The sequence below is a fragment of the Phialemonium atrogriseum genome, assembly GCF_030411735.1.
Source record: "Phialemonium atrogriseum strain 8032-3 unplaced genomic scaffold QBC33scaffold_19, whole genome shotgun sequence".
NCBI classification, from domain to species: domain Eukaryota; kingdom Fungi; phylum Ascomycota; class Sordariomycetes; order Cephalothecales; family Cephalothecaceae; genus Phialemonium; species Phialemonium atrogriseum.
Window position 1 is genome coordinate 612,340 of NW_026848156.1, and position 27,970 is coordinate 640,309.

General features: G+C 56.2%; 9 protein-coding genes across 9 annotated transcripts; 5 read left to right on the forward strand and 4 right to left on the reverse strand.

Annotated features, from left to right (window-relative positions):
• Positions 1-1,518: 1,518 nt before the first annotated feature.
• On the reverse strand, positions 1,519-4,812 carry QBC33DRAFT_455228 (uncharacterized protein; the record flags this gene model as incomplete). The annotated part of the gene is made up of 3 exons (XM_060424764.1): positions 1,519-2,825; positions 2,946-3,416; positions 3,660-4,812. 3 exons carry the CDS (start codon positions 4,810-4,812, stop codon positions 1,519-1,521), a joined length of 2,931 nt encoding a protein of 976 aa, XP_060281772.1.
• A 384-nt stretch (positions 4,813-5,196) lies between these two features.
• QBC33DRAFT_544692 (uncharacterized protein) lies at positions 5,197-11,329 on the forward strand. Its single transcript, XM_060428478.1, has one exon. The coding sequence runs from the start codon at positions 5,517-5,519 to the stop codon at positions 11,109-11,111; it is 5,595 nt and encodes a 1,864-aa protein (XP_060281773.1). The 5' UTR covers positions 5,197-5,516; the 3' UTR covers positions 11,112-11,329.
• QBC33DRAFT_544698 (glycosyltransferase family 4 protein) lies at positions 11,330-13,114 on the forward strand. The gene is made up of 3 exons (XM_060428479.1): positions 11,330-11,700; positions 11,779-12,390; positions 12,456-13,114. The coding sequence occupies exons 1-3, from the start codon at positions 11,514-11,516 to the stop codon at positions 13,058-13,060; spliced, it is 1,404 nt and encodes a 467-aa protein (XP_060281774.1). The 5' UTR covers positions 11,330-11,513; the 3' UTR covers positions 13,061-13,114.
• Positions 13,115-13,189: 75 nt separating this feature from the next.
• On the reverse strand, positions 13,190-14,472 carry QBC33DRAFT_476036 (uncharacterized protein). The gene is made up of 3 exons (XM_060425249.1): positions 14,238-14,472; positions 13,962-14,133; positions 13,190-13,894 (listed from the first exon to the last, which is right to left on the reverse strand). The coding sequence occupies exons 1-3, from the start codon at positions 14,340-14,342 to the stop codon at positions 13,368-13,370; spliced, it is 804 nt and encodes a 267-aa protein (XP_060281775.1). The 5' UTR covers positions 14,343-14,472; the 3' UTR covers positions 13,190-13,367.
• A 660-nt stretch (positions 14,473-15,132) lies between these two features.
• On the forward strand, positions 15,133-16,206 carry QBC33DRAFT_544704 (uncharacterized protein). The gene has a single exon (XM_060428480.1). The coding sequence runs from the start codon at positions 15,156-15,158 to the stop codon at positions 15,810-15,812; it is 657 nt and encodes a 218-aa protein (XP_060281776.1). The 5' UTR covers positions 15,133-15,155; the 3' UTR covers positions 15,813-16,206.
• A 548-nt stretch (positions 16,207-16,754) lies between these two features.
• Positions 16,755-22,003, forward strand: QBC33DRAFT_516879 (DENN domain-containing protein 5B; the record flags this gene model as incomplete). Its single annotated transcript, XM_060426164.1, has 10 exons — positions 16,755-16,827; positions 16,947-16,984; positions 17,066-17,181; positions 17,264-17,276; positions 17,419-17,486; positions 17,601-17,610; positions 17,995-18,200; positions 18,521-19,140; positions 19,204-21,498; positions 21,561-22,003. 10 exons carry the CDS (start codon positions 16,755-16,757, stop codon positions 22,001-22,003), a joined length of 3,882 nt encoding a protein of 1,293 aa, XP_060281777.1.
• Positions 22,004-22,693: 690 nt separating this feature from the next.
• QBC33DRAFT_560931 (phosphatase inhibitor-domain-containing protein) lies at positions 22,694-23,364 on the reverse strand (the record flags this gene model as incomplete). Its single annotated transcript, XM_060430095.1, has 2 exons — positions 22,694-23,073; positions 23,163-23,364. 2 exons carry the CDS (start codon positions 23,362-23,364, stop codon positions 22,694-22,696), a joined length of 582 nt encoding a protein of 193 aa, XP_060281778.1.
• A 901-nt stretch (positions 23,365-24,265) lies between these two features.
• Positions 24,266-26,943, forward strand: QBC33DRAFT_145722 (uncharacterized protein). The gene is made up of 3 exons (XM_060422135.1): positions 24,266-25,000; positions 25,064-25,909; positions 25,980-26,943. The coding sequence occupies exons 1-3, from the start codon at positions 24,379-24,381 to the stop codon at positions 26,690-26,692; spliced, it is 2,181 nt and encodes a 726-aa protein (XP_060281779.1). The 5' UTR covers positions 24,266-24,378; the 3' UTR covers positions 26,693-26,943.
• QBC33DRAFT_145699 (uncharacterized protein) lies at positions 26,944-27,965 on the reverse strand. The gene has a single exon (XM_060422134.1). The coding sequence runs from the start codon at positions 27,854-27,856 to the stop codon at positions 27,194-27,196; it is 663 nt and encodes a 220-aa protein (XP_060281780.1). The 5' UTR covers positions 27,857-27,965; the 3' UTR covers positions 26,944-27,193.
• Positions 27,966-27,970: the final 5 nt, after the last annotated feature.

The following is a 27,970-nucleotide window of genomic DNA, read 5'->3' on the forward strand; positions in this document are numbered from 1 at the left end:
AGTAAGTATGTCTGAGAAGACTAACTCAGAAGACTGACCCACGTTTCTCCTTTAGTTCCTACATCAATAGCTTGTTGATGCTTGGATACACTGGCGCGAGGATACTTCGATCTGAAATCGTGCCATCCAGGACTTGTTTGACAGCTGTTTAATACACTCGAAACAAAGGCACCCCTGCCATCTGAAGAGCCATTTGAACCACAAAAGATGGTCACAACACGGGAAGACTTGCCTACTCCACAAGGTATGCCGACTAGCTTCGCCAGATCCAGTGGGAGCGCCGTATTCGCAGAGGGTAGAAGTTATGGTGTCCTTCCTACTACCGTCTTTGTTCTCGATCTCAAAATGATGTTGGACGGTCGCATTGCTAAATGATCTACCTCTGATCTACCTCTGCCTGTGCTCAGATCATCTACCCAACGTACATGCCTTACATGCCAGGGGAGGTACTTCGTTGGTCTCTCCCGTCGTCACGAATCAGTATCCATTTGTGATTTTGTAGGTACCTAGGTACTTTGCTACCGCGTCCAACCAGCTGGGACCGTGGCTAAGATATTTGCCACTGAGGCTCTTGGACGTCACGCGTTCTTCCTCTACACCTAGAATGCCAAGCCATCGTGATGGCTGCGTGTGCTCTGACTGGCCCCCGGCCCGGCCAAGAAGAGTGCCAAGAAGAGTCTGAGTCCTGCACTCTGACATAAACAAGACCTTACCGGCCCGTCACTTCACCGAGGCGGGGCGACGGCGGGGATAGGTAATCTGCAATCAACCTACTATGTACTATGTAGGCGAGAGTTGACACGTCAACTAACCCAATTCTCTGTCAACCGGAGGGAGCACCAGTAGCAAGGCCTATGCGCGCTGGCTGGCCTGGATCCGGGACTTCATTGGCTTCGAAAATCAGCGACTCGGATGGACAGAGACCGCAAGCTACGGGGTCCAAGTAACTCCCGATGCCACGGCCGTGTCCCATCCCTTACTTCTACCCCATCCCATAGCTTCCATGGTCGTAATTGTCATATCGTCAAGAGCTACGAGTATGCAGCCGCCCCGCCTGTGAAGGATCGGCCCACGTCTTCCTTGGGAGATAACATAACATGCCATATCTCTAGCATCCAAGATGTGATGTTAGTCTATTTAGCCCACTCGTGTACAAGCCAATGCAGCAATATCAATGCCCACCGAATGCCCAGCCGCAAGAGTTGCGAGCAAGATAGTCCTTTTGTGCTTCTCGTTTGACTCCCTGGTCTCCGAGTCCTGCCCGACATGCAGCAACCGCCGTAACTCCCAACCCAACCCAAAGCACGCAATATCATAACATAATCCTCAAATGATAAGGACCGACGATTTGCTGAATTAAATTGTACCGTAGCCCCAGTCGAACCGAATCGGTTCGAGTAAAACGTCCCAGACCAAGGCGTACGCCAGGGGTATAATGCATGCGTAATGACAGACCGACTGATAAGGCGCGGCAGAATCCTAGTGAGACATGGGCGGCCCGGCCCACCCAGGGCCAACCTATTCCCAAACATTGACCCCCATGATGGAGGTCATGTTGACCCCGAGGCCGGCGACGCACATCGGACTCTCATTGGCCCCTTGCTGCTGGTCGTCCACCCTCGCCCTGTCCAGCTCGACCTCCACGTCGAAGCTATCCAGGAACTCGTCCAGGTTCTCGAGGACGGCTTGGACGTCGTCTACGCCGTCGGGACCGTGATTCTCTTCCTTCATCACAATCTCTCCTTCCTCCATAACGGAGGACGTGCCCTGTTGCTCGAGCCCTGCACCACCCTCGTGCTGTTGCCTCGTAGCGGCGCGCTGGTCCGCCTCGATGAACGCCTCCGCCATGGCGTCGAACGCGGGGCTGGCGCACATCTGCTGCGACGCGCTGGGGAGGAGGCGCTGGGCCTGCTGCCTCTGCCGCCGCATCTGGGGCCCTTTGCGCGTCACAGTGGCAAAGTGCTTGCCGAAGCGCGTGTTCTCCGCCGGGAGATCCGACTGCGACATGTTGAGGGGTGGGGACAGCGCCCGCGGGCGGTGCGACTCGCCGGCCTCGCCGGGCAACGGCGCAAAGGAGACGTGTCGGACAGGCTTCTTTTTTGAGCTCCTCCAGGGGTTGGATAATGCCGCGTCGAAGAGGATTTGGGTACTCGGGAGTTGGCCGTTTTGCAGTAACACGCGTTTAGGTTGCCGGGGGGGCTCGGGGGACGGGGTCATAAATTCCCTCAACGACTTGATGGAGAGGGTGAAGTCTGGGGTTGGTAGGCTTGAGGGCTTGGTCTCAGGGGTTGACGGCCGGTCTGCATGGGCTTGGGATTCATGCATAGTAACATCCCCATCGCATCCCAAAGCCTGCTCTGGTAAGTTATCATTAGAGGTCCCAAGGGGGCCATTGTTGCTTGCAGGAGATGTAAGAGGCTGGAAGCATCGCGAGGACGGCAGTGGTTCGGTTCGTTCCGAGGTACAAATATTGTCGAGCGTCTGCAGTATAAGGGAGGGTATCGTTGAGCGGTCATCCGCCAGGCTGGTCATGTACGGTATATCGACCACTTCTTCAACCCAGGGACTCTGTTGCTGTCTGGGTGTATTTCTCCCCTGCGGCGATGGTTGTTGTTCAGGGCTTCTGAGAGACTGTACCTTCGACGTCTCCTGCCCCAGAAGACCCAGTTCTTCAAGCTCCATAGCGATTGTTCCGTCCGCCATTTCTGGCTCGGTCGCCCTGGGCTCTACTGTTTCCTCACTCTCTTCAGCCTCGAAACAGTGTGGCTCTAGAGTAGACAGTGATTGCTCCAATGCCACGTAGACACCATCACTGATTCTTGCGTCTCTCCGACTTGGAGTATCTTGCGCAGCATTGGCACCGTGCCCATTGTCATGCTCGACCCCAAGACCCCACGCCGCCTGAGATATCGGAAGAACCACAGAAGCGCCATCAGAATGCGAACGGGACGATGAGGGAGGTTCATTGTTGTCCTTCGCTCCATAGCATCTGGGATTGCTCCCCAGCTGCTGGGCTAGATCGTGAGGCGTACACGTTATCGCTGGTTGGGTAATCTCGGTAATGTGTTCCCGAAGTTCTTCTGCTTGGCGACCGGCATCGAAGCTTGTATCCCTGGCTACCTCGTTGTCGCCAGATTCAGGTGGTTCGCGCCCTTGTCGTTCTACCTGGAGATGTTCAGAATGGGGGCTGGCTTCCTTTGCTTGGCCTTCAACCTCGTCGTAAGGGCTCGAGGGGACTAGGGTTGGCCCATCAATGGCTGACGCAATAACACCAGTACCGTCCTCCGGAACTGCTTCTTCTTCATCCACTCCTCCCTCCGGTAACGCTTCCGGTACTTGGCCGGACTCCATAGGTGCCTCAGGCTCGTCCGAAAGCAAGGCGACAGCGTCATTCTCCGCAATTTCGGGGCTTTCAGCTTCAGCACTATGATTAGCATACCTTGTTGGAAGGCTGGAGATCGCGGGCGGGCCGTCTGCCATATCAGCTCCTCCGTCTTCTCGAGGTTTGCGTCGGTACTCGAAGCTCTGGTCGGCATGGATTTGGGAGTCGGCCTCCAAGTCTGGGCCTGGAACTGGTCTAGCCCACCCCCCATCCATGGTGATGTCTCTAGGATTCGCCTCGCAAAATGATGTCCGTTGTTCATTGGCAATATTCGAACTGCCCTTGTTGATCGCTTGCTTCGTTGTCGATATAGGATCCTCCGGCTCGTCATTCTCCTCGTTTTCATCGCTTTCCTCGCCTTTCTCGTAGTTTTTCATATCTATATCACGGCTGTAACGTGGACGAGGTACAGCTGTGTTCGACAGACCCCTACCCATCGGCCTCTCATTTTGTCTCTGGTGCGGTTGCGCCTCAGACATGCAGAAATCACGTGGCCGCCCCTGAGACAGCTCGACAGTGCCTCTAGCCCGACCGGTGATGGCTAACCGATTGGCCAAACGTTGCTTTGCGGCTGATTTGAGCATCGAGAAAGATCGTTGGTGTCGCAAGGAATTGCCGGCGTGGCGGGTATCGGGGAGATCATCACCGGGAACCGAGGATGACGGAGTCGCCGTAATGTTGAGTACGCTTGGCAGTGATTCATCGTATTGACCGGGGGTGGGAGAGGCACGGATGCTAGGTGTCTCAAGCCTTCTTCGTTTCACAACCGTTCTGCGAAGCCATTCTGAGCTGGAAGCCTTCCTCTTCCTTGCGGATGTCTCGCCATCAGCCTGACCATGGCTGGAAACCCAGAATTCCTCTCTTGATGCGGCGTTCGACTGAACTTCGTCTCTCCAAGCGCGGACCCGGACCCAAGAAACGTCGTCCATATAGGGGTTGATGCGTGTGTGAGTCGCCTTGGAACTCGTAGTGCTCGGTAAGGGACATGGGGCCGGCTGTGTTGGTGGGGTTTTCGTTTTCTCCGGTTGCCTGAATACGGCGTCGCTCCTCTTATGAGTCAGGGGGTCAGGTTCGTCCCACCAGCCACTATCGTCCAATGTAGAACAATAACCCACTCGGGCATTTGTAGATTGAGATACGACCTTGTGAGGTCCTCGCCGCTGCGGTTTCCCTTGTCCAGTCCTTGATCGCCATGGATTTTGCCAACCAGACTCTTGGGTAAACGGGCCCCTTAAACTGGCAGAAAATATGTGAACAGGTTTGCCGTCAAGATATCGTTGTGCTTGCGCTTCGTATCGCTGGCATCGTTCGGCTGGGTTCTCGTAATATTCATCATCCGAACCCGAATAAAGAACCTCGTCGGGAGCATGAGGAGCTTCATAACAAACCGGCTCGTCACAAACGGGCTTGACTGGAAGCGCCGCGCGCATTGAATAGCCCCCGCGAGCCCTCATCTTGCGTATCAGTGCCTGGCGTCCGGCATTGAGATCTTTGGCCCCAATCGCTTGGTGTACGTCCTGAAAATGGATGCGCAAACGCACAACTAACAAGGGGAGGTAGTTGAAGAGGATCTGCTAGTAACATGCAATAAACGGGGGGCAAGGGTGCAAACGCGACAAAGGAACAGCGGGACGCGTTCCACTTTACGCGGGGGAACCACTTTTTTTGGCATGGCCGGGGCAAGTCCGTGCATCGGACCGGGTGATTCCTTCCGCCGGTGTTGATCTTGGTTGCCATGGGAAACTGCACAACCAGGGTAACTCGCCAATCAACGTGCCGATCATGTTTTGGTGCGAGGAGCCAGAATTGACAAACGCGATGTCGCGAGTCCACGTCGATTGGTAACAGCAGAGCCTCGCTTCGAAGGAGCACTTTTCAAGCAAGTACCCTCCAAGGGCCCGGTCTGCTCGACGTCGACAACTGTATACGATATCAATTCCATTCAACTGTCAAATATTATTTTCTCATCCACATCCTTTCGGTACAGAGCCCCGCCATCACTAACACACAATCGCGACACTTCCAAGCCGGAAAGTGAACACTCCCATGGACATGAGCTAGCAACCTCCTAACCTCCCAACCTCCAACCAATTCGCCACAGTCTTTATATATTCCCCCGTGCCGCTGCCTCGTCATGACGCAGGCCTGGCTGGACTCTTTGTCGGAGGACTGGGTCTCACAACCGCCATCAGAGGCGTCCCCTCCTAGCCAAGCAGCTTCTCAGAACGCAAAGGAGAATACCACAGCACCATCAAACCCGAAGATCAATGGCAGCCGAATCCCGCGTCTTAATCTTGGTGGCAAGAAATCCCACACAACGTCGAACGACAACAGTAGCAATATCCTCAGCGAGCGGAGTCTGAACGATATCAACTTGCTGAGCTCTCGGCGCGCGCCCTCGAAACTCTCGCAAGAGATCCAGCCACACGACGGAGGCAGATATGCCAGTCGGTCAGTATCATTGGCGACTTTGAACTCGGTGGTGCGCAACACTGTCAACCACAGGGCTTTAAGCACCTCGCCCATTCGGACCCATGGCCAGACTCCAGAATGGAAGCGTCGATTGGTTTACGGGGACCTGTCTTTGGGAGAACAGCGTGATCTGTTCACCTCCGCAGGTGTAGTCTTGGAGAACATCTTCAAACCCCCGCCGGCGCCAGAGGTGCCCGCCTTGGAGCCGCCTGATGAGGAAGATCCAAGCGTGCAATATGAAGATACAATGTCGTCCAGCCCCCCGATACGCACGAGAGATCCTTCGACGGTGGAAATCCACGTGGACGAGTCGGCTGCTGAGGATCCTCCCGATCTGCCTGAGCTACCTGAGACAAGGTCACCTACGGCAATGAGATATAGGAGGACAGAGGATTCTGTCGAAGCTGACTGGAACGGTGACCAGTCCATCCCGTCAGAACTCGAGCACAATGACCAGGATCCTCGAGAGATATCTTCGGCTTTCATCAGCCAAGGAGAGCAGGGCAGCGGCCAGTTGCGAAAGGTCAGCGGTCAAACCGACATAAATGAGGACTTCAGCCCGATCCTCATTTCCCGCCACAATGCCGGCGACGGGAGGACGACCTTCACTCCTATGGAAGTCCCACCCGGCGAACTACGAAAGCGCTTAGAAAACTTGCGCCGAAACCAAATGCTCATGATCCCAGAGACCAACAGCAGTCCGAGCGGGAAACAACCCCGAAAAGAGAGCAATGCGTTCTGTGTCGACAATACCGAGGATTGTGAGAGGCTTGGAGGCTTCATCAATCTTCGTAGAGGAGGTCGATCTGCCGATGGATCTTTTCGCGACCATCTTCTGAGTTCTGCGCTCAACGATACGTCAGAACTTCCCGAAGAGTCTCTCCAAGCAAGTACACCAAAGCAATTCCCAACCCTCAGGATGGAGAAGTGGGATAGCTTTGGGGCCGAGCCTAAGAGTCCGCCATTCCCACTAGCACCACATCCCAGTCCAGAAAAGAGACGGGACCAGACCCAGAGCAGCTCAGGCAGCCCCCTGAAACTGTTCCAACCATACGACACATTCACAAACCAGACGCTTCTCAGGAGACTTAGCCAATTTGAGGACCCCATGTCAGACGAGTCCCGGTCGGCGGGCTTGCAATCGGCTGAGCCGAGCATGCGAGAGGCACATGCTTATCCCGAATATGGCACCGATTCCGTGGCAGCCCCGGCCCAGCGGAAAGATAAGGCTCCAGCTGAACCTCTTCGACAGTCGTCAGTGTCTGTCAGCCAGTTTGGAGCTGGGGATCTTGACGGCTACGAGTTTGACGACGAGGTTTCGTATAATTCCAACCAAGACTCGGCCGTGGATGGAAGGACAGGCGACTTTGAGACCGAAGAAGGCTCCATCCAGGGGCCAAGACAGCGCATCTTTGATATCACTCATCACTCGTCACCACCGGACGTAGAGACAATGATTAACAATAGACGGCGGCAGAAGTCGATAACGTCGGTCTCATCCCAACGGTCAAGCCAGATGCGGTCGGGCCTTGGTGGCCACAGGAGGCACGGACACGGTGAATCGCTCTCCATCCCGGATATTGACTATGTGGTCTCTACTCCGGTGCGAGGAGACGCAGCATTTGAGGGCAAGCGGCCGAGAACAACGCCAGCCAAAGATCCGACACCGAAACGCAGGAGGACTCTTCATAAGTCGGACATCGCATATGCTGCAGAGGGCCTATCCGCGGCCATCGAGAGTGCGCAGTTATCACATCAACAGATGCAATCCATCATCGGCAGAAAGCGCAAGGACGCACGTCACGGCGATATGCAGCAACTGGCGAACCCCGGCGTGCTCGCAGCCCGGCAACTGCTGCGTCCCCGTACCCCAACCCCTAGTCAGAGGTCTTCGGTTCAACGCGAACACGCCCCGTTTGCCGGGGACGAGAATCTGCCGCCAGGGCGATCCTCACATAAGGCAACAACTCCAGGTCCCCTTGCGGCCGGCGCTTCCTTGGACACCAACCGCAAGCCGTCGATCAAGACGGAAGATTTCATCAACGAGGCAAACAAGATTATGGCCATGATCCGGAGCAAGGCGGGCTTGGCAAGTGGTCTTGCTAGTGTCGAGGAATCCGAGTCAGAGAATATCCACCAGCAAGACCTCGAGGAAGAGGATTCGTTCCGGGAGTCGACCAGGGAACCTTTCTCACGACCACCGAGCAGGGAAGGTCGCCCGCCTCCTCCGAGGATGCCGGCGAGACAGGAGGACCCCGAGATCGCCCTGCGCCTCAAGAAATACGAGGAGGCTAGTGACATGGGTGACATTATCAGCTCCTCGATGCGGTCCCTTGGGCTTGCCCGAGATGCTCTTCGGGAGGCTCAGGAGGTCAACCTGCAAGTCAAGGAAACTCTGAATGCCAATGCAGCCCACCCCTTCATGGAAGATGGCGACATTGTTAGCGATCCTCCCAATATCCGCCTCTCACACAACCCCGACCGCCTTGGCAAACGATCGACTGAAAGCCTGAGGGATACTTTCCCTTCAAATGCTTCGGGCGTTTCATCGGGCAACTCTACCAATAGGTCTATCCCTACCGGATCGTCACGAGGCTCAGATTCAAGGAAGGTAATTGCCCCAGAGAGTGTCGAGCACTTGATCCCGGATAAGGTGGGAAACATGTTCCTCGATAGGCAGCGCAATATCTGGATCAAACAGAAACAGGCCGGGTCGTCAAGGAGCAGCAAGCAAACGTTTTTGCCTTCTGAAGGTAGTGAAGATGATCCATTCGCGGGGATTCCGGATCTGACGGTGGATATGACCATGGAGCTTCAAAACCTGAGGGCTCTAGCTGCGAAGGAAGAGCAAGAAGCCCGAGACGCTCTGGACGCCCAGGGCGAGGCACAAGCCCCACCAAGTCCTTCCATGACGCAGGATCCAACGGATTCCCCAAAGCCCCACGCTCCAGCCAGTCCGTCGAAGAGCCCCTTGAAAGGGACCATGAATAAGCCGCCAACTCCCGTCCACCCCACAGTACATCAAGACCTGGACGATACAGCTGGATCTCCTCGCCGTGTCAATGAGGCGTTGAAAGCGGTGCAAGAGGAAGAGGTCGAACACGAAATAAGCATCTTCGAGGATCGTACCGCCACCCCGAAGCGAAGAAATCTGACGATTACTTTCTCGTCGCCCATTGCCTCCATCATTCAGGACCTTGCCGGTGCAGTCGATACAGCAACCGAGGAAAGCAGCTTCGCGGATCAGTCTGCCGACATTTCCCATGGTTCAATCAGCCGCGGGCGCCGCAAGGCTTCCGTCATCCCCAACGGCAAAGGAGCCTCTTCGAGACCCCGCAGCGGTTCGACACCCGCGGCGACACGAACGCGAAAAATATCGGTCAGGGGCAAGGCCTTTGTGCCCCGCCCTGTCTCCAGAATCGACGAACAAGATGAGGGCACTGACAATAGCCACGGCACTGTTTGTCGCCAATCGAACAAGCTCGAGGTCAGCATCCTTGGAGACCAGAGTGTCGTTGATCGAACAGACGATCAGCGCGGAAACAGCCTCAGCTTCGTCGTTACGACTCCAGCACGCAGCAGAGACTGCCCCGCTGTAAATGCCGATGCTGCTCCCATCATCAGCCAATATGTCGGAACATTCTCACTCAGCCCCCTCTCCGAGTTCACCATGAACCATGGCGAACAATCGTTGCCCTTGGAAGTGAGTTATGTTGTTGACGACCATCACCTGGTCACGGGCGATCACGCCAGGCGGGTGCTGTCCATGAATGCACGAGACCTGGTACAGAAGCTTGCAGAGGTAGAACCTTTTGAGCCTTACTGGGAAGATATGCGCGAGCTGGATGTCTGTGAGAAGCGGCTGGAAAGCCTGTACGCCCTGGATGAGTTCTGCGGGCGCCTTGAGAGCCTCGACGCCTCGAACAACCAGATCAGAAACCTCGGCGGCATACCTAGCAGCGTTCGTCAGCTCCGGATCGCCCATAACTGCTTGACCAGTTTGACAGCGTGGGATCACCTGTGGAACCTCCAATACGTGGATGTTTCGAACAACGAGCTCACGAGTCTTGCGCCGTTCAGGAGCCTTGTACATCTTCGCAGTCTACGGGCCGATAACAACCAACTCACCAGTATTGATGACATCAAATACCATGATGGACTGCAGGTATTGCGGGCCCGTGGGAATGCGATCGAGGAAGTCGACTTTGAGGGGACGAGGTTGCATCGGCTTACGGAGCTCGACCTGAAGGGCAACAGGATTAGACGGCTGAACAACATGGACCAATTATCCTCTCTCGGTACTCTGAACCTCGAGGACAACCAGCTGGAGACCCTGGCAATCGACACCGAGAAGCCATTCTCGTCACTCAAGTATCTCGCCCTGAGCAACAATGGCCTGACAAGCATTGACCTTAAGTCCATGCCGAACCTCCGCCTTCTACATGCCGATCGGAACTGCCTCAGCCAGTTATCAGGCTTCTCTCGGGCTCGTCGGCTTGATAGTCTCTCCTTGCGAGAGCAACGATGCGAACATCCCCTCGATCTGTCATTTCTGTCCAAGGCATATGAGGTTCGCAAGCTCTACCTTTCTGGCAACCTCCTGGCGAACTTCAGCCCCCAGGTTGACTTCCTCAACCTGCAACTCCTCGAGCTATCCAACTGCGGCCTTCGATCATTGCCAGAGGACCTCGGCCAGATGATGCCGAACTTGCGGGTCGTGAACCTCAACTTCAACGCAATCTCGGACCTTGGGCCCCTGCGATTCATCCCCCGCCTGAAGAGAGTCCTTGCCGCCGGAAACCGGCTGAACGACTCGGCATCCGTCATCGACATCCTAGCGGAATTCCCACAGCTCACGACCGTGGATCTCCGAGACAACCCGATAACCCAGGGCTTCTACGCGCCCCTGCAAGCCCTCGTGCGACAGGGCGAAGAGGCGGCGGCGGACGCAGTCAACCCGTTCACGCTACCCGGCGGCGACGCGGAGCGGGACGCCACGTACTCGCGCCGGCTCGACCTGGAGACGCGGATGCGCAGGAGGCTGTACGAGCAGGTGTTTGCCGACTCGTGCGGCAGGCTGAGGACGCTCGACGGCCTCCCCCTTCGGAGGGACGTGGGGGAGCTCAGAGACGCCGTGTGGGCTGCTCTCGCGACCCAGGGGCTCGTGGTCAGCGAGGACGGGTCCCGGGTCGACGTTGCGGAGTGTAACGGCCGGGTTGAAGAGAGCCGTTGGGAGGCGGAGAACAGTTTTGCATGAATTGTGTGTGTGTCTTGCTTCTGGTTCCCTGATTTTTTTTTGTTTGTTTTACGATCGGAACTCAGGGGAGGGGAAGGCGTCTTTGGCTCGAATATCTGTCTTGGGATATTCATTAAGAGGGACTGGGAACCAGGGTAATGATGGATGCATGACAAAAGTTATTGTACGAATAAGCAAATAAGAGCATAGAGGGGCGTACCTTCCTTCTTAATGAGACCATGAATCAGCTTGACTGTGTCATCAAGAGATGAATCGAAGCATGTACCTTTGTGTGTTCTGGAACTGTACATCTCTCTCTTAGAGGTCCTCTGGCAAGATGTTTACGTAAACACCTTACCCAGCACTTGACGCGACGCCAACTGGCAACTTCAAAAGCTGCCATTGTGACTGGGGCAAGGCATTATGACAGGGACAATGTCTGAAAAGAAGAGACGGAAAACGATAGTTTTCCTTCACCCTAATCTAGGCATTGGGGGTGCTGAAAGACTGGTTGTTGACGCTGCAGTCGGGCTCCAAAACCGTGGCCACAGAGTCGTCATCTTCACAAGTCACTGCGATCCCAGACACTGCTTTGATGAGGCCCGAGATGGTGAGCAGACAGATCAATAACTTTCGCTTTCTCCATTCCCTCCGGCAGTAAGGCTAACTTGACCGAACCGCACTCCAGGAACCCTCGATGTCCGAGTCCGAGGCGACAAAATCGTCCCGCCGTCCATCCTCTCCCGCTTCTCCATCCTGTGCGCCATTCTGCGCCAGGTGCACCTGATCCTGCAAACCTACCTGAGCTCCGAGCTGCGGGAGCTCCAGCCCGATGCCTTCTTCGTCGACCAACTGAGCGCCGGGCTCCCGCTCCTGCAGTATCTCCAGCCCGGGGCTCCGATCCTGTTCTACTGCCATTTCCCGGACCTGTTGCTCGCGCAGGGCCGCAAGAAGTGGTGGAAGCGCCTGTACCGGATCCCGTTTGACGCGTGGGAGCAGTGGAGCATGAGCTTCGCCGACGCCGTGGCCGTCAACTCCAACTTTACAAAGGGCGTCGTCGCGAGGACCTGGCCCGCCCTGGCGCGGAAGAAGGATTTCAAGGTTGTGTACCCTTGCATCGATACCAGGCAGAGGAAAGACGGGGAGGAGAGCCAAGATGGCGGCGGCCCGATGTGGAAGGGCAAGCGAGTCATCCTCAGCATCAACCGGTTTGAGCGGAAGAAGGACGTTGCCTTGGCTATCAAGGCCTACGCGGAACTGCCGAGGGGTTCGAGGACGGGGGTGAGGCTGGTCATCGCAGGCAAGTCGCTCCGTATCCCACCTATAATGTTCCCCTTGCGCTAACGTGCCCATCCCCGCTTTCAGGAGGTTATGACAACCGCGTTTCGGAGAACGTGGGCTACCATAAGGAATTGGTTGAATTGGCCGACTCCTTGGGCCTCCGCAACGCCACGACCAAGACCGTTGTGACGGCCCTCAACGTTCCGGACGACGTCGAGGTACTTTTCTTACTGTCCGTCCCCCACGCGTTGAAGGAGATTCTCCTCAGGAGCGCAAGCTTGCTTGTCTATACTCCGTCCAACGAGCACTTTGGCATCGTGCCCCTTGAGGCTATGCTTGCCGGGGTTCCGGTCCTGGCTGTAAATACAGGTGGCCCAACAGAGACGGTAGTGGAAGGAGTCACGGGCTGGCTCAGAGACCCGACACAGACGCAGCAGTGGACAGACGTCATGGACAGGGTCCTGAACAGGTTGACCAAGGATGAGTTGGCAGCCATGACCCGGGCGGGGGTCACCCGCGTGAAGAGTAACTTCGGTGACGTCCAGATGGCCCAGAGACTCGATTCTCTACTCGAGGAAATTGAGGCGTCGAGGTCGTCGGCTGGAAGGGCTCTATCCCTGGGCGTGCTCGGTCTATTTGCCTTCCTCGGGCTGTGTGCTTCGACAGCATTGTGGAAGAGCACAAGGTAACCTGGTAGCACGCATGGAGAGACGAAGGAATAAAACTACAAGAATTTCCACAGGGATGTGTTCTTTTGACTTGCCTACGCTACCGTGATGGGGGGCACCTGCAGCCCAACTGTGTGTCTTGTAAGTTATGGTAAATGTGTGAGTGTTTGATAGATCGTTGAAGGGCTACCTCGCTCTTCGTTGGTCTACTATACATATACGCATCGATAGGTCTAAGTAATGAGCAACTTCCGTGATCAAGACTTTGCTTGTTTAAGTCTCGTTCTATTGCATATTACAAATATACATGGCGATGGATGACGACCCTTTACACTACGAGCTTCGCATCCGCCTTGGCCGGCCGATGACCGAATATCGTACTCCCTATCCTCACCTCATGGCTGCCCATGGCGATGGCTCCCTCGAAATCCCCGCTCATACCCATGCTGAGCTCCAGCTCCCTCCCGACGCCCAGCTCCCGCGCCACCAGGTCCCGCTGCTCCCTCAGCAGCTCAAAGTCCTCGTTCTCGTTCTCGGCCGTCGTCGCCGCGCTCCGCGCTATCGCGCCGATGGTCATCAGCCCCAGCAGCCGCAGGTTGGGGCAGCCCTCCTCGATGGAGCGGCACAGGGACACGGCGTCGGGACCCGGGGCGCAGCCGGACTTGGACGCCTCGCCTGACGTGTTCACCTGCACGTGGACGTTGAGGGGCGCCGGCGGGGCCCCGGACGTGGACGTGGACGGTGCCGAGGCGATGAGCTCGCCGCGGTAGCGGTCCAGCAGCTGCGCTTTCTTGAGCGTGTCGATGCTGGATACGCACCAGAGGTTGGGGACGCGGGCGAGGTTCTTGCAATGTCCTGGTGAGGGTGTCTGTTAGCGGGGAGATCTGTAAGGGTAAGAACACGAAGATCGATAGCGACGTACCTGACTGAAGACCGCCGATGAAATGCCATTGGACCGTCTTGGGAAGTAGCCCGGCCTTCTGCATTAACTCCTGGGCATAGTTCTCTCCGAAATGGACATGGCCAGCCTCCCCTTCGTGCAGAGCAAGGATATCGTTTGCTGGCTTCAACTTTGAGACAGCAACTAGTCGCACCTTCACGGTGATGATGTACCAGTTAGCCCAGCTCCTGAACATGTGTGTACATTAAAGAGAGGCATTTCCCCGCTGTCCAATCCACTACGAGAGGCGTGACTTACGGATCGGCCTTTCGCTACGACGGCTATCCGCTCCTTGACTGCCTGCAGTTGTGAGATCAGAGCTTTGGCTCTGGCTGGGTCGACTTTCATTTCTGTCTCGCTCATCGTGTCACGAACATGGAATATGTTCAGCGTCGCAAGTATCTGCGTGGGCTCCAAGACATTACCGTAATACCCGTAAGATTAAGATTCCTCTTGTGCTACTCTTTGCTCTTGTATTTTCAGCAAACCGATGTCCTCAAGAGTCAAGACACTCTGATGTGTTGCTTATTACGATTAATGTATGCGACCCCGCGGGGCAGAGTATGTATCTATCGAAGCCACCTTATCGATAAGCAGCTACCTTACCTACTATGTAGGTAACCAACAGCCAGCCTTGCTTCATCTTCAGACTCATCTAGAAACAATGCGCGATTGTTGGCAACATTGTTGATATGTATCCATTGCAATGAGCCACCAGCGCTACCCGTCCCACGATGTCAAGGAACCACACTCCGTCTCACTCAAAGTCCTTCGGTAAGTTAGCCAGGACCCGTCGGAAGACCTGAAGACACTGAGGCAGTTTTCTATTCCAGCTTGTCGCGACCCTCTCTCGTAGCCCAGTATCCGATCCAGCCACCCCTGGCGTCTCCGTCATCGAGAACTCCGCCGGTTCCGGCCTCTCTCGCCTACGACTCCAGAAATGGAGACACAAATCCCGAGCCGTTCATCCTGAGCCCCATCCTCAATCTCCCCCCTTCCTTCGGCTCAGCATACGTCGGCGAGAAGTTCAGCTGCACCCTCTGCGCCAACCACGACATCCCCGACATCCCGGCCCCCTCACCCGCTTACCCCGGCGGCGGGGGCGGGGGCGGGAGGGGCACGAATGTCGCCGCCGCTACGAAGAAAACCATCCGCGACGTGCGCATCGACGCGGAGATGAAGACGCCCGTCTCGGCGACGGCCACGAAGCTGGACCTGGGCCCGGACCCAGGCCCCTCCGACGGCGTCGACCTCGAGGCCGGGCAGACGCTGCAGAGGGTCGTGGACTTTGACCTCAAGGAGGAGGGCAACCACGTGCTGGCGGTGACGGTGAGCTACTACGAGGCGACGGAGACGAGCGGGCGGACGCGGACGTTCCGCAAGCTGTACCAGTTCATCTGCAAGGCCTCGCTGATCGTGCGCACCAAGCCGGGGGCCCTGCCGCCGGGCAGGGACGGCGGGCGGAGGTGGGTCCTCGAGGCCCAGCTGGAGAACTGCAGCGAGGACGCCATCCAGCTCGAGCGCGTCGCCCTCGACCTCGAGCCCGGGCTGGCCTACTCCGACTGCAACTGGGAGGCGAGCGGGAGCCAGAGGCCCGGCCTGCAGCCGGGTGAGGTGGAGCAGGTGTGCTTCGTCGTCGACGAGCTTGTCGACGGCGGGGTGGGGGTTGCTGCTAGGTCGCAGGAGGGGGGGCGCGTCACCTTTGGCTCCTTGGGCATCGGCTGGCGCGGCGAGATGGGCAACCGGGGCTTCCTGTCGACCGGGAAGCTGGGCTGGGGACCGCCAGGCAGGTCCAAGGCAGTTGAGCCGAGGGTTGCGGCCCTGCCCCTTTAGGATCGGCAGCGACTTTTGGCTATGGACATGATGCTCAGTGGTGGGGTCATTCAAGATCTACCAATTGCTTCCTTGGTTCTTTGGCCGGTACGCCAGGAACATGAATCAGAACCAGGTTGTCTCGGATCTCAGAACCACAAGGAAGCTTGCCTTCTTCAAACGTGCCTTACTACGTAGATGCGCCTTTCAAGATGGGACGCAGAATTCTCATGTGGTGACTCAAGATTTTTTGGCGTCGCTTTCGTGTCCCAGCGAAGTTTTAATTTAGGTAATAGAAAAGAGGTGACGCGTCCCGTTCGCGTCCGTTGGTCGCGTAAGACGCGCCAAGGGCCCTCGTCACAGGCACGTGGGTGAGTTAAAGTGCGCGCCCATTTTAATGATGATTTTCAACATGGAAAAGTTTCAGGCACATTGCAGTCCCACATCCATTTCTCTGAACATTGAGCAATACCTAACGTGGAAGTTAAAGGGGTCACGAAGCAAACTGCCACATGTGTTTGATATCCCCACTTATTAGATCGCCCCTTCTGTTTTTTTCCCATGGTACCTGACTCTTGGGTACATTCACGTTGCAGCAGCATGGACGCAGGAACCGAGCCAAACAACAGACAAGCCGCCGCTGAAGATGAGCGGAAACCTGGTTTCGGAAGATTTCTTCCTAGGTTATGCCTGCTAACAACCCCTGAGGATCGACCCTTACTAAACTGTAACTTGCCCACGATGGTGCCACGTTCTCGCGCGTGAATTCACCCCGCTGCTCAGGAATTCTCCCTCTGAAGTTCCATTACCCCAACCAACCCCAACCAAAGTTCCCGGGAACGGTAGACAAACGCTGAAGAATTGCTTTCTCATATTGTATGCAGGAGTGTGGGTATATTCGCTTGCGCCTTCATATGTAAACCCTGTATCCCCATTTCCACAGGGGAACAAAGTTGTGCCACAATGTCAGATTCCGCCCTCGTTGGATATCTGAAACAGAGATATATGCTGGCTGGCGGGCTAGTGGCCGACGAAGGTACTGTATTTTGGAGATGGAGGCTTTTTCTTCTTCACGCTGCAACTAACCGTGCTGCATGGTGGGACCGCTAATGGCAGCTCGATCATGTAGGCCACGCTCACTTGGGTATCATGCAGGAGGTGGTGCACAGAAGGAAGCGGTGAAGCTAGAGAGTGTGTGTGTGTGTGCGTGAGTACGAGGTTGTGTACGGATAAGAGGACCCATCGTTTAGGAGTTTACTTGCGTATTTCAATAGACGGAAACGGAGATGATCGGCAAGGCCGTCGACTCGGCGGGTCCCTATGCTCATTCCTCACAAGTCCGCGTCCGCAGCCCATCACCTCCCACGAGCCTCGAGCCCACCTTAGGTAGGTAGGCAGTTAGGTAGGTAGTAAATGAAGACGGAAGACGGCTTGTAATTCTGCATGCCGGTATGCTTTTACAACACATGTAGGTACCTAATTAATGTAAGGGATGGGCAACGACATCAGGGCCCTTCTGTTTTGGGTTTAGCTGCCTTCCATGGCGAAATGCCAAAATCTACTATGGTAGACGATGCAGTCTATACATAGAAGTTCGTTGCTAGATGTGGCGTGTGCCCCTTGTTAGGTACCCGTGCAGGGAGGGGGGAGCGGGACGACGGGCATCTCCCCAACTTCCCGCGTTCAGCTTCCAGTGTGTGTTGTCGATTGGATACCACCATGGCGGTCGATAATGGAACAATCAATGCCTTAATTACAGGCCGTGTCGTTGGGGAAGCTGGGGATAATCGATCGCTGAAAATCCCATAGAAGCTTGAAGGTGCGAAGCGGTTTGTACCTGTCTTATCCTTGTGTAGCGTCCATATTTAGCTGCACTCTATCGACCCATCTGTGCGCAGTACGTTACCTTCCATCTCTCTACCGTCTGCCGCCTGCCGTAAATCGATCGAGGCCCTGCAATTGCGATTCAGATACGGTGCATACTAGGTACCTAGCTTAGGTAGGTAGGTATCGACCTATCGGCGGGAGGTATCCTAGATAGGTGCTCACATTAGGTAGATACATGTATTACTTTGTGCACTTGTCCTCGCACCCTGCATGCCCGGTTTCCAATTGCCCATAACCACCAGTTTTAATATCCGTCTCAGTCTAGGTACCTAGCTTGGGCCTAAATGCAGGACACTGCATCCACTGGCTGTGGCAGGTATTTTGCATTTTTGGCAAACTTCAACCGTTCATTAATGACTTTCTCACTCCTCGTACCCCTGAACGACTGGACCGTGAGAACCTGACAAGCTGGGAGATCTCCCTCTTAAGTGATCTGCAAATCCGCTTCCGACTCGAACGCGGGCATCGACTATCGAGACCCCAAGCTCGGTGGGCGGGTGATAACGCTACCTATTTGCCTACGTATGTATGTATGTACCTTCCATATTCCTCCACACCTTTTGTCCCCTTTTCTGTCCCCCGCCATAAAGTTAGGTCTTTGCTCCAAGCGAGCAAGCGAGCAACCCAACACAACAGTCAACCAAGCAAGCAAGAAACGACACTGGACAAACAGGTCTTCCCGACAGCTATAGCTAACCCTTGCCTCCCCAGGAAAAGTAGAATTCAACAAAATTCCCACAAGAAGAAAACGCCTAGCTTCAGAAGTTCAAGGCGCCTCTCAGTCAGGGAAAACCCCACTCGAAGACCCTTTTACCTCCCCCTGCTTGATATGTCATGGATAGTTCAGCGACACCCTTGGCAGAATACTTCTGGATTGCTGGCATAGAGAATATCTCGTACGACGATGGGACACAGGCGACCGCGGCCCAGTTCGACGATACCATTGCCGAAGATGGCGAAGCTGAGGCGGCCGACGGACCCATAGCTTCGTCCACGAGGGCCTCGGCCCGCCATTCTCGCCAGAACTCTGCCAATCGTCTGTCCAAACTATCTGGCGACGGTTTCCAGGACGAGTTCGACGGCAATACAAGGAGTAACCGCAGCAGTGCCACCATCAGGCCAAACCCCCCTCCCAATGCTGCCTCCAACCCCAACTCCAACGGGGCCTCGCCCGACGCCTTCTTGCAGGACTTTGACTTCGATAAGGCGTTGGTCAAGTTCGCGGTCGAGCGTGAGAACTTCCTGGACGATCTCACATTCAGTGCCGGCGCAAAGGTCCAGTCAAGACCACCCATGGTCAACCCAAGAGCGGAGAGGGTCAAGGCCGACGATGGCGATCTCAGCGGGAGGAAAAGCCCGTTGATGAAGAGCATCCGTGGGAGCATCCGTGGCAGCATCCGTCGCAAAATGAGTTTTAGGGACATGAATAGCGTGAGGAGGCAGCCAACTGCTCCTAAGCCGGGTAAGTGCCTCGCATCCAGGTCCCTCAATTCCTCCTTGCCACGTGCTCACAGTGATCCTCCAGCATCCATCCGGACTGCGCGACGCCTGAGTCACTATAACTCTGTCATCCCCCCGCCGGAGCCGCTCAATACCGACCCCGACATGCACCCCCTCAAGAGAAGGTTCGAACCCGTGCTCCTAGACAGATACCCCTCGAGGGACAACGCCGACGACCTCTCAAAACGGGGCAAGTTCCCGGACTACGTGCCCATGTTTGCCTTCCCGAACGATATCCAAATCGTGTCTTCGGACGATCGGCCACGCTCAACCTGGCATGGCTTCACCATGACCTCGGACGATAACTCCAAATTATACGGCATCGCCGTTATCGTATGGACGGCCTTGGATGCAGATATCGCCCAAGAAATAGAGAAGAAATGCGAGGATTGGAGACAGAATCACATGTCGAATGAGGAGAGAGAGCTGGCTGCAAGTCTGGGTGTCCGACTCGCGGCAGAACGCGCACATCTGTCTCAGTTGCTAGCCAAGTTACCAACCGTGCCGTCGGGTTCGTCCGCCCGCGAAAACCTGGACGAACAGATCAGCGCCGTGGAGGAGAAGATCAGCCTAATGGCGGAAATGTTGAGGCCCCTGAGACATGGAGCCGCGTCCAAAATAGACGGTCTCACGGCTGGTGAGACCGGCCTCTGGACACCCCGAGCCTACGGGATCCTCGGGAAGGACGCAACGAGGATGTCTTTCTGGAAGGAGTGGCTTAGGGCAGTCATTGTGCCCATGGCCGACGGCGCCATTTTACGGGTACCGGCGAGCTCGCCAAAGGTTGGGCGATGGCAACCCCTGGAACGATATGTCGTCAATCTTTGCACCGAAGCTTTCAGTCCGTTGAGCTCCACGACACAGGTCGAGCTCGGAGTCCGTGAGCTTCGCCTCTATGCGCGCAAGGAGGCCGAGAACGAGCTTCCCGGTTCCCGAAACATCGACATCTACGCCCTCTTCAGATGCCTTTCCCTTGACAATATCGTGGCTCTTTACGAGTACGCCATGTCGGAATCTCGCATCATATTTCTCTCCTCGCATACAGCGATGCTCCATCTTGCATGCCATGCGCTCGCAAGCCTACTGTACCCCCTGAAATGGGCCAGCATTTTTATACCAATCCTCCCGGCCAGGCTCCTCTCGGCGCTAGAGGCCCCCTGCCCTTATATCATCGGCATTGAGAGACGCTACGAGAATATCGAGCTTCCCGAGGATGACTATGTACTCGTGGATCTGGACAAGGACACGGTCGATGCAACATCACAGCCTGTTCCGATGCCGAAACAACATCGGCGCAAGCTAGTTTCCCTGCTCCAAGTCGCCGCTCCGCACAGCCTACGCTACGGCGTTGCTACTGGGGCGCCGCCCTACGCGATGGAGGCATTCCCTTACGACTCCTTCTCTGCCGAGAACGACTCGCTTTTCAACCCTGTCACGGCCCCTAGCTCGCTTGGGAAATGGGTCTCGCAAAGCTCGACGACGTTCGGAGAACCGATAGCGCCTGAATCCATCCGGGTCCCCGTTTTCAACGCGTTCTCCAGCTCCAAGGTGGAATATTCTAAGCCGGATCGACCGCCCACGGGTAAATCTGGGAGGGGTAGCCCGCCCTCTTCGCTGTCGCCCGTCTCCATGAACTTCCCTCCCATGCCCACGACTCCGATCTCTCGGAGCGATTCTGGTTTTGCCCTCACTCTGCGCGAGAAGCGGTCCGGCCATTTTGACGAGAGGCCTAGGAGGAGCTCATCCTTTGGCATTGACAAGCACCCGCCCCTGCACCGACCCAGCCTGCCATTCTTGAATGGCCACGGCACCAGTCTCTCCATCTCGGCCATCTCCATCGACTCGCAGTCCTCGTATGGCGGGTACGCTCCATCGAGCTATGCGCAGTCGACGATCGCGGCATCGACTGTCATGCCGAACATGACGGTGCAGGCCGTGCAGAACACCGAGACGACGGTGTGGGTCGAGGGACACTGCTTCGACTGGGACCACCTCGAGGCGTCGTCTGTGTGCACCGTCTGCGAAGACAAGTCCGAAGGGGATGGCCTTTACAAATGCAGGGGATGCAGCTGCCTGGCTCATAACCGCTGCTTGGGCGTCGTCTCGCTTGTCTGCCCAGCCGCATTCCACGCCGATCGCGTCCGGGCGGCCTTCGTACGATGCCAAGCGAGCCTTCTCTATACGTACAGGAAGCACCTAGGGCGCCCTACAAAGGAGCAAAAGGCCAACGGCCAAGTCCACGCCTTCGACATGGATGGATTCATCAGGGGTTCGCCCTATGATCAGCAAGAGTATGCCACAATGATGAGGGACACGCAGCGTAAGTGAACCCAGCACGACCTGGCAATGCGGAGTGGTAGTCATGCTTACGCGCCTCTCTAGTTTTCAACGAGTTCATCCACGAGCGTGAGAGACACGCCGCGTCTCACCCAACAATACGCCTGTTCGACGAGATAATCCTCGCCAAGAAAGGGCGTAAGAGGCCTGCCCTATCGTCCGGGTTCTCTCGCTTGTCGACCATCAGGGCGTCTCACGGAGCGTCGACTGGCTTCTCCGGGCCAGCCAAGCGAGCAAAGATACCCGGATATCTGAGCGATACCACGGAGCATATCTGGAGGACCGCTTCGGTTCCAGTACCCAGTGCCAAGTTCTCTGGCGATTACAAGGCCATAATCACCAGAGTTCCCGCGAAGCTTGACCCAGCACTGATGAAGGAGCCTCGGGCAATCCAGGGCGTCCCGAGACCCGAGCAAGGAAGAGTCCGCGGGTTGATTCGGAAGCAAGTCCCGAGCATGCTTGGGCCTCCGGCCCCAACTCCTTTTTAGTCGACAGCGTGACGCATCTTCATGTGCGTGTCATGTGCGCCAACCTTCAAGCTCACACGATTGCCATTGTAAATCGGCCATGAGGGACCTGTACGATATTGTTGTAATAGGGTGCATGGTGCATAGGGGGCGGTGGCATCCGAATCACAGCGTTTTCTGTTTTTCTAGAGCGAATTGGATTCTTGGACAAAATCATATATGGACAGTGTGGTCGGGCAGGTTGGAAGGCATTCTCCCACTACAGAGTTGCATTGGATCTGGAGGTGTTCCCTGATACCGCATGGGCGGCATTGTGTGGACTCGAGTTCGGTTTTGTTCCATAGCACCTAATAAGGGGTGAGGAAGGGGGGTTGTCTAATTGCTGTCGCTCTTTGTAGGATGACGAAACGATACCCGGAAAAGGGGACCCAGCAAATAACAACACCTGGGTATTGTAAATTCGTACAATTCTCATAGGCCTGGAAGTGCAATGCGTTGTGTGATCAAGCCTCCTGTTTCTAAACACGATCAAATTAGGTACAATACCTTCAGCCATTATTTTCCACACAAGGTAGTATAGACAACCTGGGGCGCCGAAGTACATTAAACTGCACTCCCTGACTGATACCTTACATATCCGTATCTGTAATTTCATTGCAATGATTGCAAGGGCGCTCCTTCTAGTTCATCATCTGGATCCGACCCCGTCAATTAGGGGGCAAGCTCCGGGGCCGGCGGACGCCCAAACCCGCGACCCGCTCGGTCCGTGTTCCCGGGCTCCTTCGCCTTCGGTTTCGGCTTCGGCATCTTCTCGTAGGCATTCGGACTCGGCTTCCGCCTCCTCCTCCGCCTCTTCGCGTCCCCGCGCCTCGATCGTCCGTCTCCGTGGTCATGGTCATGGTCGTGGTCGTGGTCATGGCAGTTGTGGGGGGGGCCATTCGCCCGCCCATTGCCAATGCCGCCGCCGTCGCCCACGGGCGCCTTCCGTGCTGCGGGGGAGTCGGAGTCGGAACCCGACGAGGAGCTCGAGTCGGAGGACGACTCGTCGCTGGATTCGTCGACCGCTTTGGGCCGGCGGTAGATGCAGCACACTGGAACGAGGGGGCGCAATCGGGTGATCTGTCAGCAAGGGGCAAGGTTTTCTAACTCAGCGGCCGCGACGCGGCCGGGGAACGCGCACCTTTCGACTTCTTCCTTCCTAGCCCTTCATTGTCGACCACGTCTTCTCGCCATTGGACGGACCTGCGATTCGGGTTGTGGGCGCCGCGTAGCCTGAGGATGGCTTGTGGCTGGATTTGAGCCCGGGTCTGGGCTTGGGTCTGGGTTTGGGTCTGGGTTTGGCTTGGGCTCGCGGTCAATTGCCTAGGCGCTATTGAGGCCATGCTTCATGAGTTGGCGAGTGCCGGTATCTTGAGATGGGAAAATACGATTCAGGGAGTTGGAAGTTGAGAGTGGCTCGAGAGGTACTTGTTGCGATGCGGTAATCCATGAGGTGATGGCCATTCGGGCCTCGACCTCGTCCTTGGCTTCCGTCCCTTCAGGCCCTGCTTTGTCAGGTGGGGCAGAATTGCCAAGCATGATGACGTTCTGAAATGCCGGGGGTGCCCCACCCCACCAGTAGCCGCACTGGAGAAGTGACTGGATTGTGGACATGGATTGACAAGCGAATCACTGGTAAGCATTTGCTGCAGATCTTCGGCAAGCCACACCTTGAAGTGCTAAGTGTAGGTACCTATTAACGACTTGAGATAGACATATGATTCACATCTAGAGGTAGTTCAGATTACCTTTCCTCAGCATCCACCTCTACTGCGGTAGATAGGTGCCTGTTGCTCTCTTGGCCTCAACCTCAAACCTGTGAACCCTGCTTTACTCCTCGACCTTTGTGTGAAATGTGAATGAATGTGAGCTGAAAATCAAATGTGAGCTGGAGTCACTAGGAATATGATGCTTGCTTGATCTGGCCCAGGTAGGTAAGTACAGTACCTATGTATAACTAGGTAGATCCTGTCATGGCTATCACAATACTCCTTGGGCATTGGAGACTAGGTAGGTAAGTAGAGGTTCCATCGCTTGAGTGACGTCAAGCCAGCATGAAAGGTTGCACGATAGGCGAGCCCAAATGCTGCCAAACAACAAACAAACAAACAAAACATCTGATTGCAGTCTCAGGAGCCGCGTTGGTATCAACTTGAGGAAGGAGCGCCGTCCTTAACAGACCCACCTGCTATTTCTCCCCGTGCATCCTACCTACCAGAAAGACGTACTTACTGCCACTTGCCTGCTCACTTTGGTACCTGGTATTTGCCTGGCCCAATACCATTTTGTTAGGGGTGATCACTCTACATTTCCGAAACGGCAGGAACCAGTCAGTGAAACCACGCATTGCATTGGCCATGGCGGAAAAGCAGCAACCATCCCAGGATCCTGGGGATCCCTCTCCAGGAACACAGAACTCAGCATTGCCAACACCGGACAGCCAGACTGACATGCCGCCTGGAGGATCTAAACGACCTCACACCCCGAGGAGGGAGGCCGATCTCAGCAGTCTGCTGAGCAGTGGTGAGAAGGCTGAGCTTCTGTTGCTTATCTCCAAGATCACAGAGAAAATGCAACGCCAGATCATTCAGGTCTTTGAGTCCAGTGGCGTTGGCGATCCTAAGAAACAGGCTCCTCCCAACTTCTGGAACAAGCTCCCTGCCAAGTTGAGGGACCTCAGCTTGCAGCATGCCGACAAGGAAAATCAGAAACCAGGCTCATCCAAACAAGGCCAGGGCAACGAGAAAGAAGCCGGTGCAAAGGAGCCTCTTGAAGATGAGGAAACAGAAGTTGTTGGCTTGCAGGAGCTCAAGAAGGAGATCCTGCATTTCTTCCGCCGATGGCAGGCATCTGTCCAGAGAAGGACTGCCGACATCTCAGTGTCAGCCAAGGGTGCCCCCAATGCCGCACAGAGAGGCCAGCAGTCCTCCTCCATGGGGAAGCGGCGTGGCACCGCCAAGGTCAAGCCTAAGCCATCCAGTACGCCAACCCCGAACCACTCCCCCAAGCTGCCCGAAATCACATGTACTGACAATTACCCAGATACACGTTCCACAGAGGTGGAGGCAGATGCAGCCCTGATCCACCTCCAACCCCCGACTCCCACCAGCCTGACCTCGCTTCCCATGGAGAAGCGAGTTTTGCTTCTTCATTCGATGCTTCTTCTCTTGCTCTCGCTGGAGAACTACAGTGCGTATTCGCGCGTGCTTCTGCTCAACATAGCATCGTCACTGCACATCCCGCTCCATATTCTGGCTGAAGATGAGGTCCGAGTAGCAAAGAGCCTGTCTCAGGTTACCAAGGAAATCTCAGGCGATGAAGAGATCCAGAAGCGGAATGAGGAGAACAAGACGGCGAGAAGGTGGAAGGTGGGCCTGGCAAGTGTCGCTGGGGCAGCTGTAATCGGTATCACCGGGGGCCTTGCAGCACCTCTCGTGGCTGCTGGAATCGGGACCGTCCTTGGTGGGATTGGGCTTGGTAGCACGGCAGCTGCAGGCCTACTGGGTGCCATGGCAGAGAGCAGCTTCGTTGTCGGCACCTTGTTTGGAATATACGGTGCCAAAGCCTCCGCCAAGATGGTAGACCAGTATACCAAGGACATCCAGGACTTCGCCTTCTTGCCATTGCATGGAGCCATTCGCAGCGAATACAGGGACGGAAAGGATGTCGCCCCTGACGACCGCAGACTGAGAGTTGTGCTCGGCATCGGCGGCTGGCTTGTACAGAAAGAAGATGTTGTCAACCCGTGGAGATCACTCGGCCATCAGAGCGAGGTGTACGCCCTGAGATGGGAGCTCGAGGCATTGATGAAGATGGGAAACTCCCTTGAAACGGTGGTCAAGAGCGCCGCATGGTCTTTGGCGAAGAAGGAGATTATTGCCCGAACGAGTAAGCGAGCGTTTCAGCCCCAACAACTCGCCAGCCCCTTCAGAGTGCTAACACTGGATGTCCTTGATAGTTTTCTCTAGCCTTCTCGATGCCCTCTGGCCCATCGGGCTCCTCAAGATCAGCAAGATCATCGACAACCCCTGGAGTGTGGGGATGGTCCGCGCCGATAAGGCCGGTGCCGTGCTCGCGGATGCCATCATAAACAAGGTTCAGGGCGAGCGTGGAATCACGCTCATTGGATACAGCCTCGGGGCGCGCATGATTTACACGTGCCTGATGTCTTTGGCCGAGAAGAGGGCGTTTGGTCTTGTCGAGAACGTGGTCATGATGGGCACCCCCGCCCCCTCGGATGCCCATGTCTGGTGCGCCCTGCGAAGCGTCGTTGCCGGTCGACTGGTCAACGTCTATTCCGAGAGCGACTACATTCTCGGGTTCTTGTACCGGACCAGCAGCGTCCAGTATGGAGTTGCGGGGTTGCAGCGGATCCAGGGGACGGACGGTGTCGAAAATGTGGATGTGTCTGATAAGGTCAGCGGCCACCTGAGATACCAGTACCTCGTGGGGAGCATCCTCAAGCACATTGGCTGGGAAGACGTCGACCTGGATCAAGTCGCGAAAGACGAGGAGACACTGATGCTCATGGAGGCGAAGAGCCGCGAGCGTGAGAGGAACCGAGAGGCCGTCGAACTCGACACGGAAGCCACGCAGCTGGAGAAGGAAGTTCAGGAAAAGAATGATCATAACCACCTCCGCGGTCAGACGAAGAAGCCGGCCAAGAATTAGGTGTCGAGGAAGGCTCGCCGGGCGAGAGGTGGTGGTTATGGTGGTTCATCACGGATGTAGATTATTCGGGACGACTGCGCCCAAGGATGGAGTAGTAGAAGGATTACGCGCGGATGTGAACTTAAGTCATCGGACTGGACGGAGAACAGCAAGAGAGAGAGTGTAAATCACTCATGTATCTTAATGATAGCTCTAGACTGTTGGACCTTGAGATCCATCACCCCGATTCGAGGGGGGAACCCTAACTTAGAGATATCAGATCAGGTATCCACCTCACCTCGTTAAGCACCCGGAGCCAGCCCAGCTTGGAAGGTCTGCTGCATAAGGCTCACAGAACGTGCTTGTAGAACGTATGTGGCAGGAAAAGGGTGGCCACCTCCCCTACTGTTCTCGAACGCGCGCGCATCGAGGGAGGTTGGCGTTGTTCCCCGTCTGTGTGTATGCATGCATGTCTAACTCTCTTGTATAGACAAGTGCCCAGTATACCGCCCATTGTAGGCATCACGTCTGCGCCTTGGCACTCCGGACAACGAAATACCGGCCAGCCTTATGCGATGCGGTCTGGAGGGGATCCCAATCCTTGACGCCGCCGGCAGTGTGGTGGTGGTGGTGGCGGTGGTCGTCGTCGTCGTGCGCATCCTTCTTCTTCTGTTGCCGCTGCCGCCGGGGCCGCCGGGCGCGTCCGACGGCGACCTCCTCGGACAGGGCCCCGCGCAGCTGCTCGACGCCGACGGTGGCCTCGGCGAGGCCCTCGCGCGTCTCGTCGCGTATTGACGTCAGCGGCGCGACGCCCTCGGCGGCGTCGACGGCCTGGACGTCGCGCACGAAGCGCAGCTGCGACTGCAGGACCGCGATCATCCGGGCCTCCTCCGAGGCGGAGGCGGGCGGCGGAAGGGCTGAGAGCCGGAGGAGGTGGCGCAGCTGGGTTGGGGTTATGTGGGATTCTTGGCTGATAGCATCCTCGTCGTTCTGCGGTAGGAGGGATCGGACGGACCAGGTCGGGCGCGAGAGGATCGTTGTCGGATCGGGCTGGGGTGAGGAGCCCGTGGAGGCGGAGGAGTAATGGAGCACCGCCGGAACGCTTGGTATTGTCCGGACTGCCCGGCTTCGGATCAGCCGGGCTCGGGCGAGGGCCGAGAGGGCATGGAATCCGGGGGAACTCATTCCGGGGAGAGACGTTGCTGAGGTAGGGAGGTACCTAGGTAGCGTCTAATGTTCATTTTCCGAGCCAGATGTTGATAGGTGGTCAGTGCGCCGCCAAGGTTGCGGCGGCGGCGG

Excerpts from the sequence above, each read along its gene's own strand:
- QBC33DRAFT_145722 (XM_060422135.1), top strand. The coding sequence starts at position 24,379 with ATGGCGGAAAAGCAGCAACCATCCCAGGATCCTGGGGATCCCTCTCCA. Across the intron at positions 25,001-25,063 it reads GGTCAAGCCTAAGCCATCCA|ATACACGTTCCACAGAGGTG; the intron begins GTACGCCAACCC and ends ACAATTACCCAG. Across the intron at positions 25,910-25,979 it reads GGAGATTATTGCCCGAACGA|TTTTCTCTAGCCTTCTCGAT; the intron begins GTAAGCGAGCGT and ends TGTCCTTGATAG.
- QBC33DRAFT_544692 (XM_060428478.1), top strand. The coding sequence starts at position 5,517 with ATGACGCAGGCCTGGCTGGACTCTTTGTCGGAGGACTGGGTCTCACAA.
- QBC33DRAFT_145699 (XM_060422134.1), bottom strand. The coding sequence starts at position 27,856 with ATGAGTTCCCCCGGATTCCATGCCCTCTCGGCCCTCGCCCGAGCCCGG.
- QBC33DRAFT_544698 (XM_060428479.1), top strand. The coding sequence starts at position 11,514 with ATGACAGGGACAATGTCTGAAAAGAAGAGACGGAAAACGATAGTTTTC. Across the intron at positions 11,701-11,778 it reads CTTTGATGAGGCCCGAGATG|GAACCCTCGATGTCCGAGTC; the intron begins GTGAGCAGACAG and ends ACCGCACTCCAG. Across the intron at positions 12,391-12,455 it reads GGTGAGGCTGGTCATCGCAG|GAGGTTATGACAACCGCGTT; the intron begins GCAAGTCGCTCC and ends CCCCGCTTTCAG.
- QBC33DRAFT_476036 (XM_060425249.1), bottom strand. The coding sequence starts at position 14,342 with ATGAGCGAGACAGAAATGAAAGTCGACCCAGCCAGAGCCAAAGCTCTG. Across the intron at positions 14,134-14,237 it reads TCGTAGCGAAAGGCCGATCC|GTGCGACTAGTTGCTGTCTC; the intron begins GTAAGTCACGCC and ends ATCACCGTGAAG. Across the intron at positions 13,895-13,961 it reads CATCGGCGGTCTTCAGTCAG|GACATTGCAAGAACCTCGCC; the intron begins GTACGTCGCTAT and ends CACCCTCACCAG.
- QBC33DRAFT_544704 (XM_060428480.1), top strand. The coding sequence starts at position 15,156 with ATGAAGACGCCCGTCTCGGCGACGGCCACGAAGCTGGACCTGGGCCCG.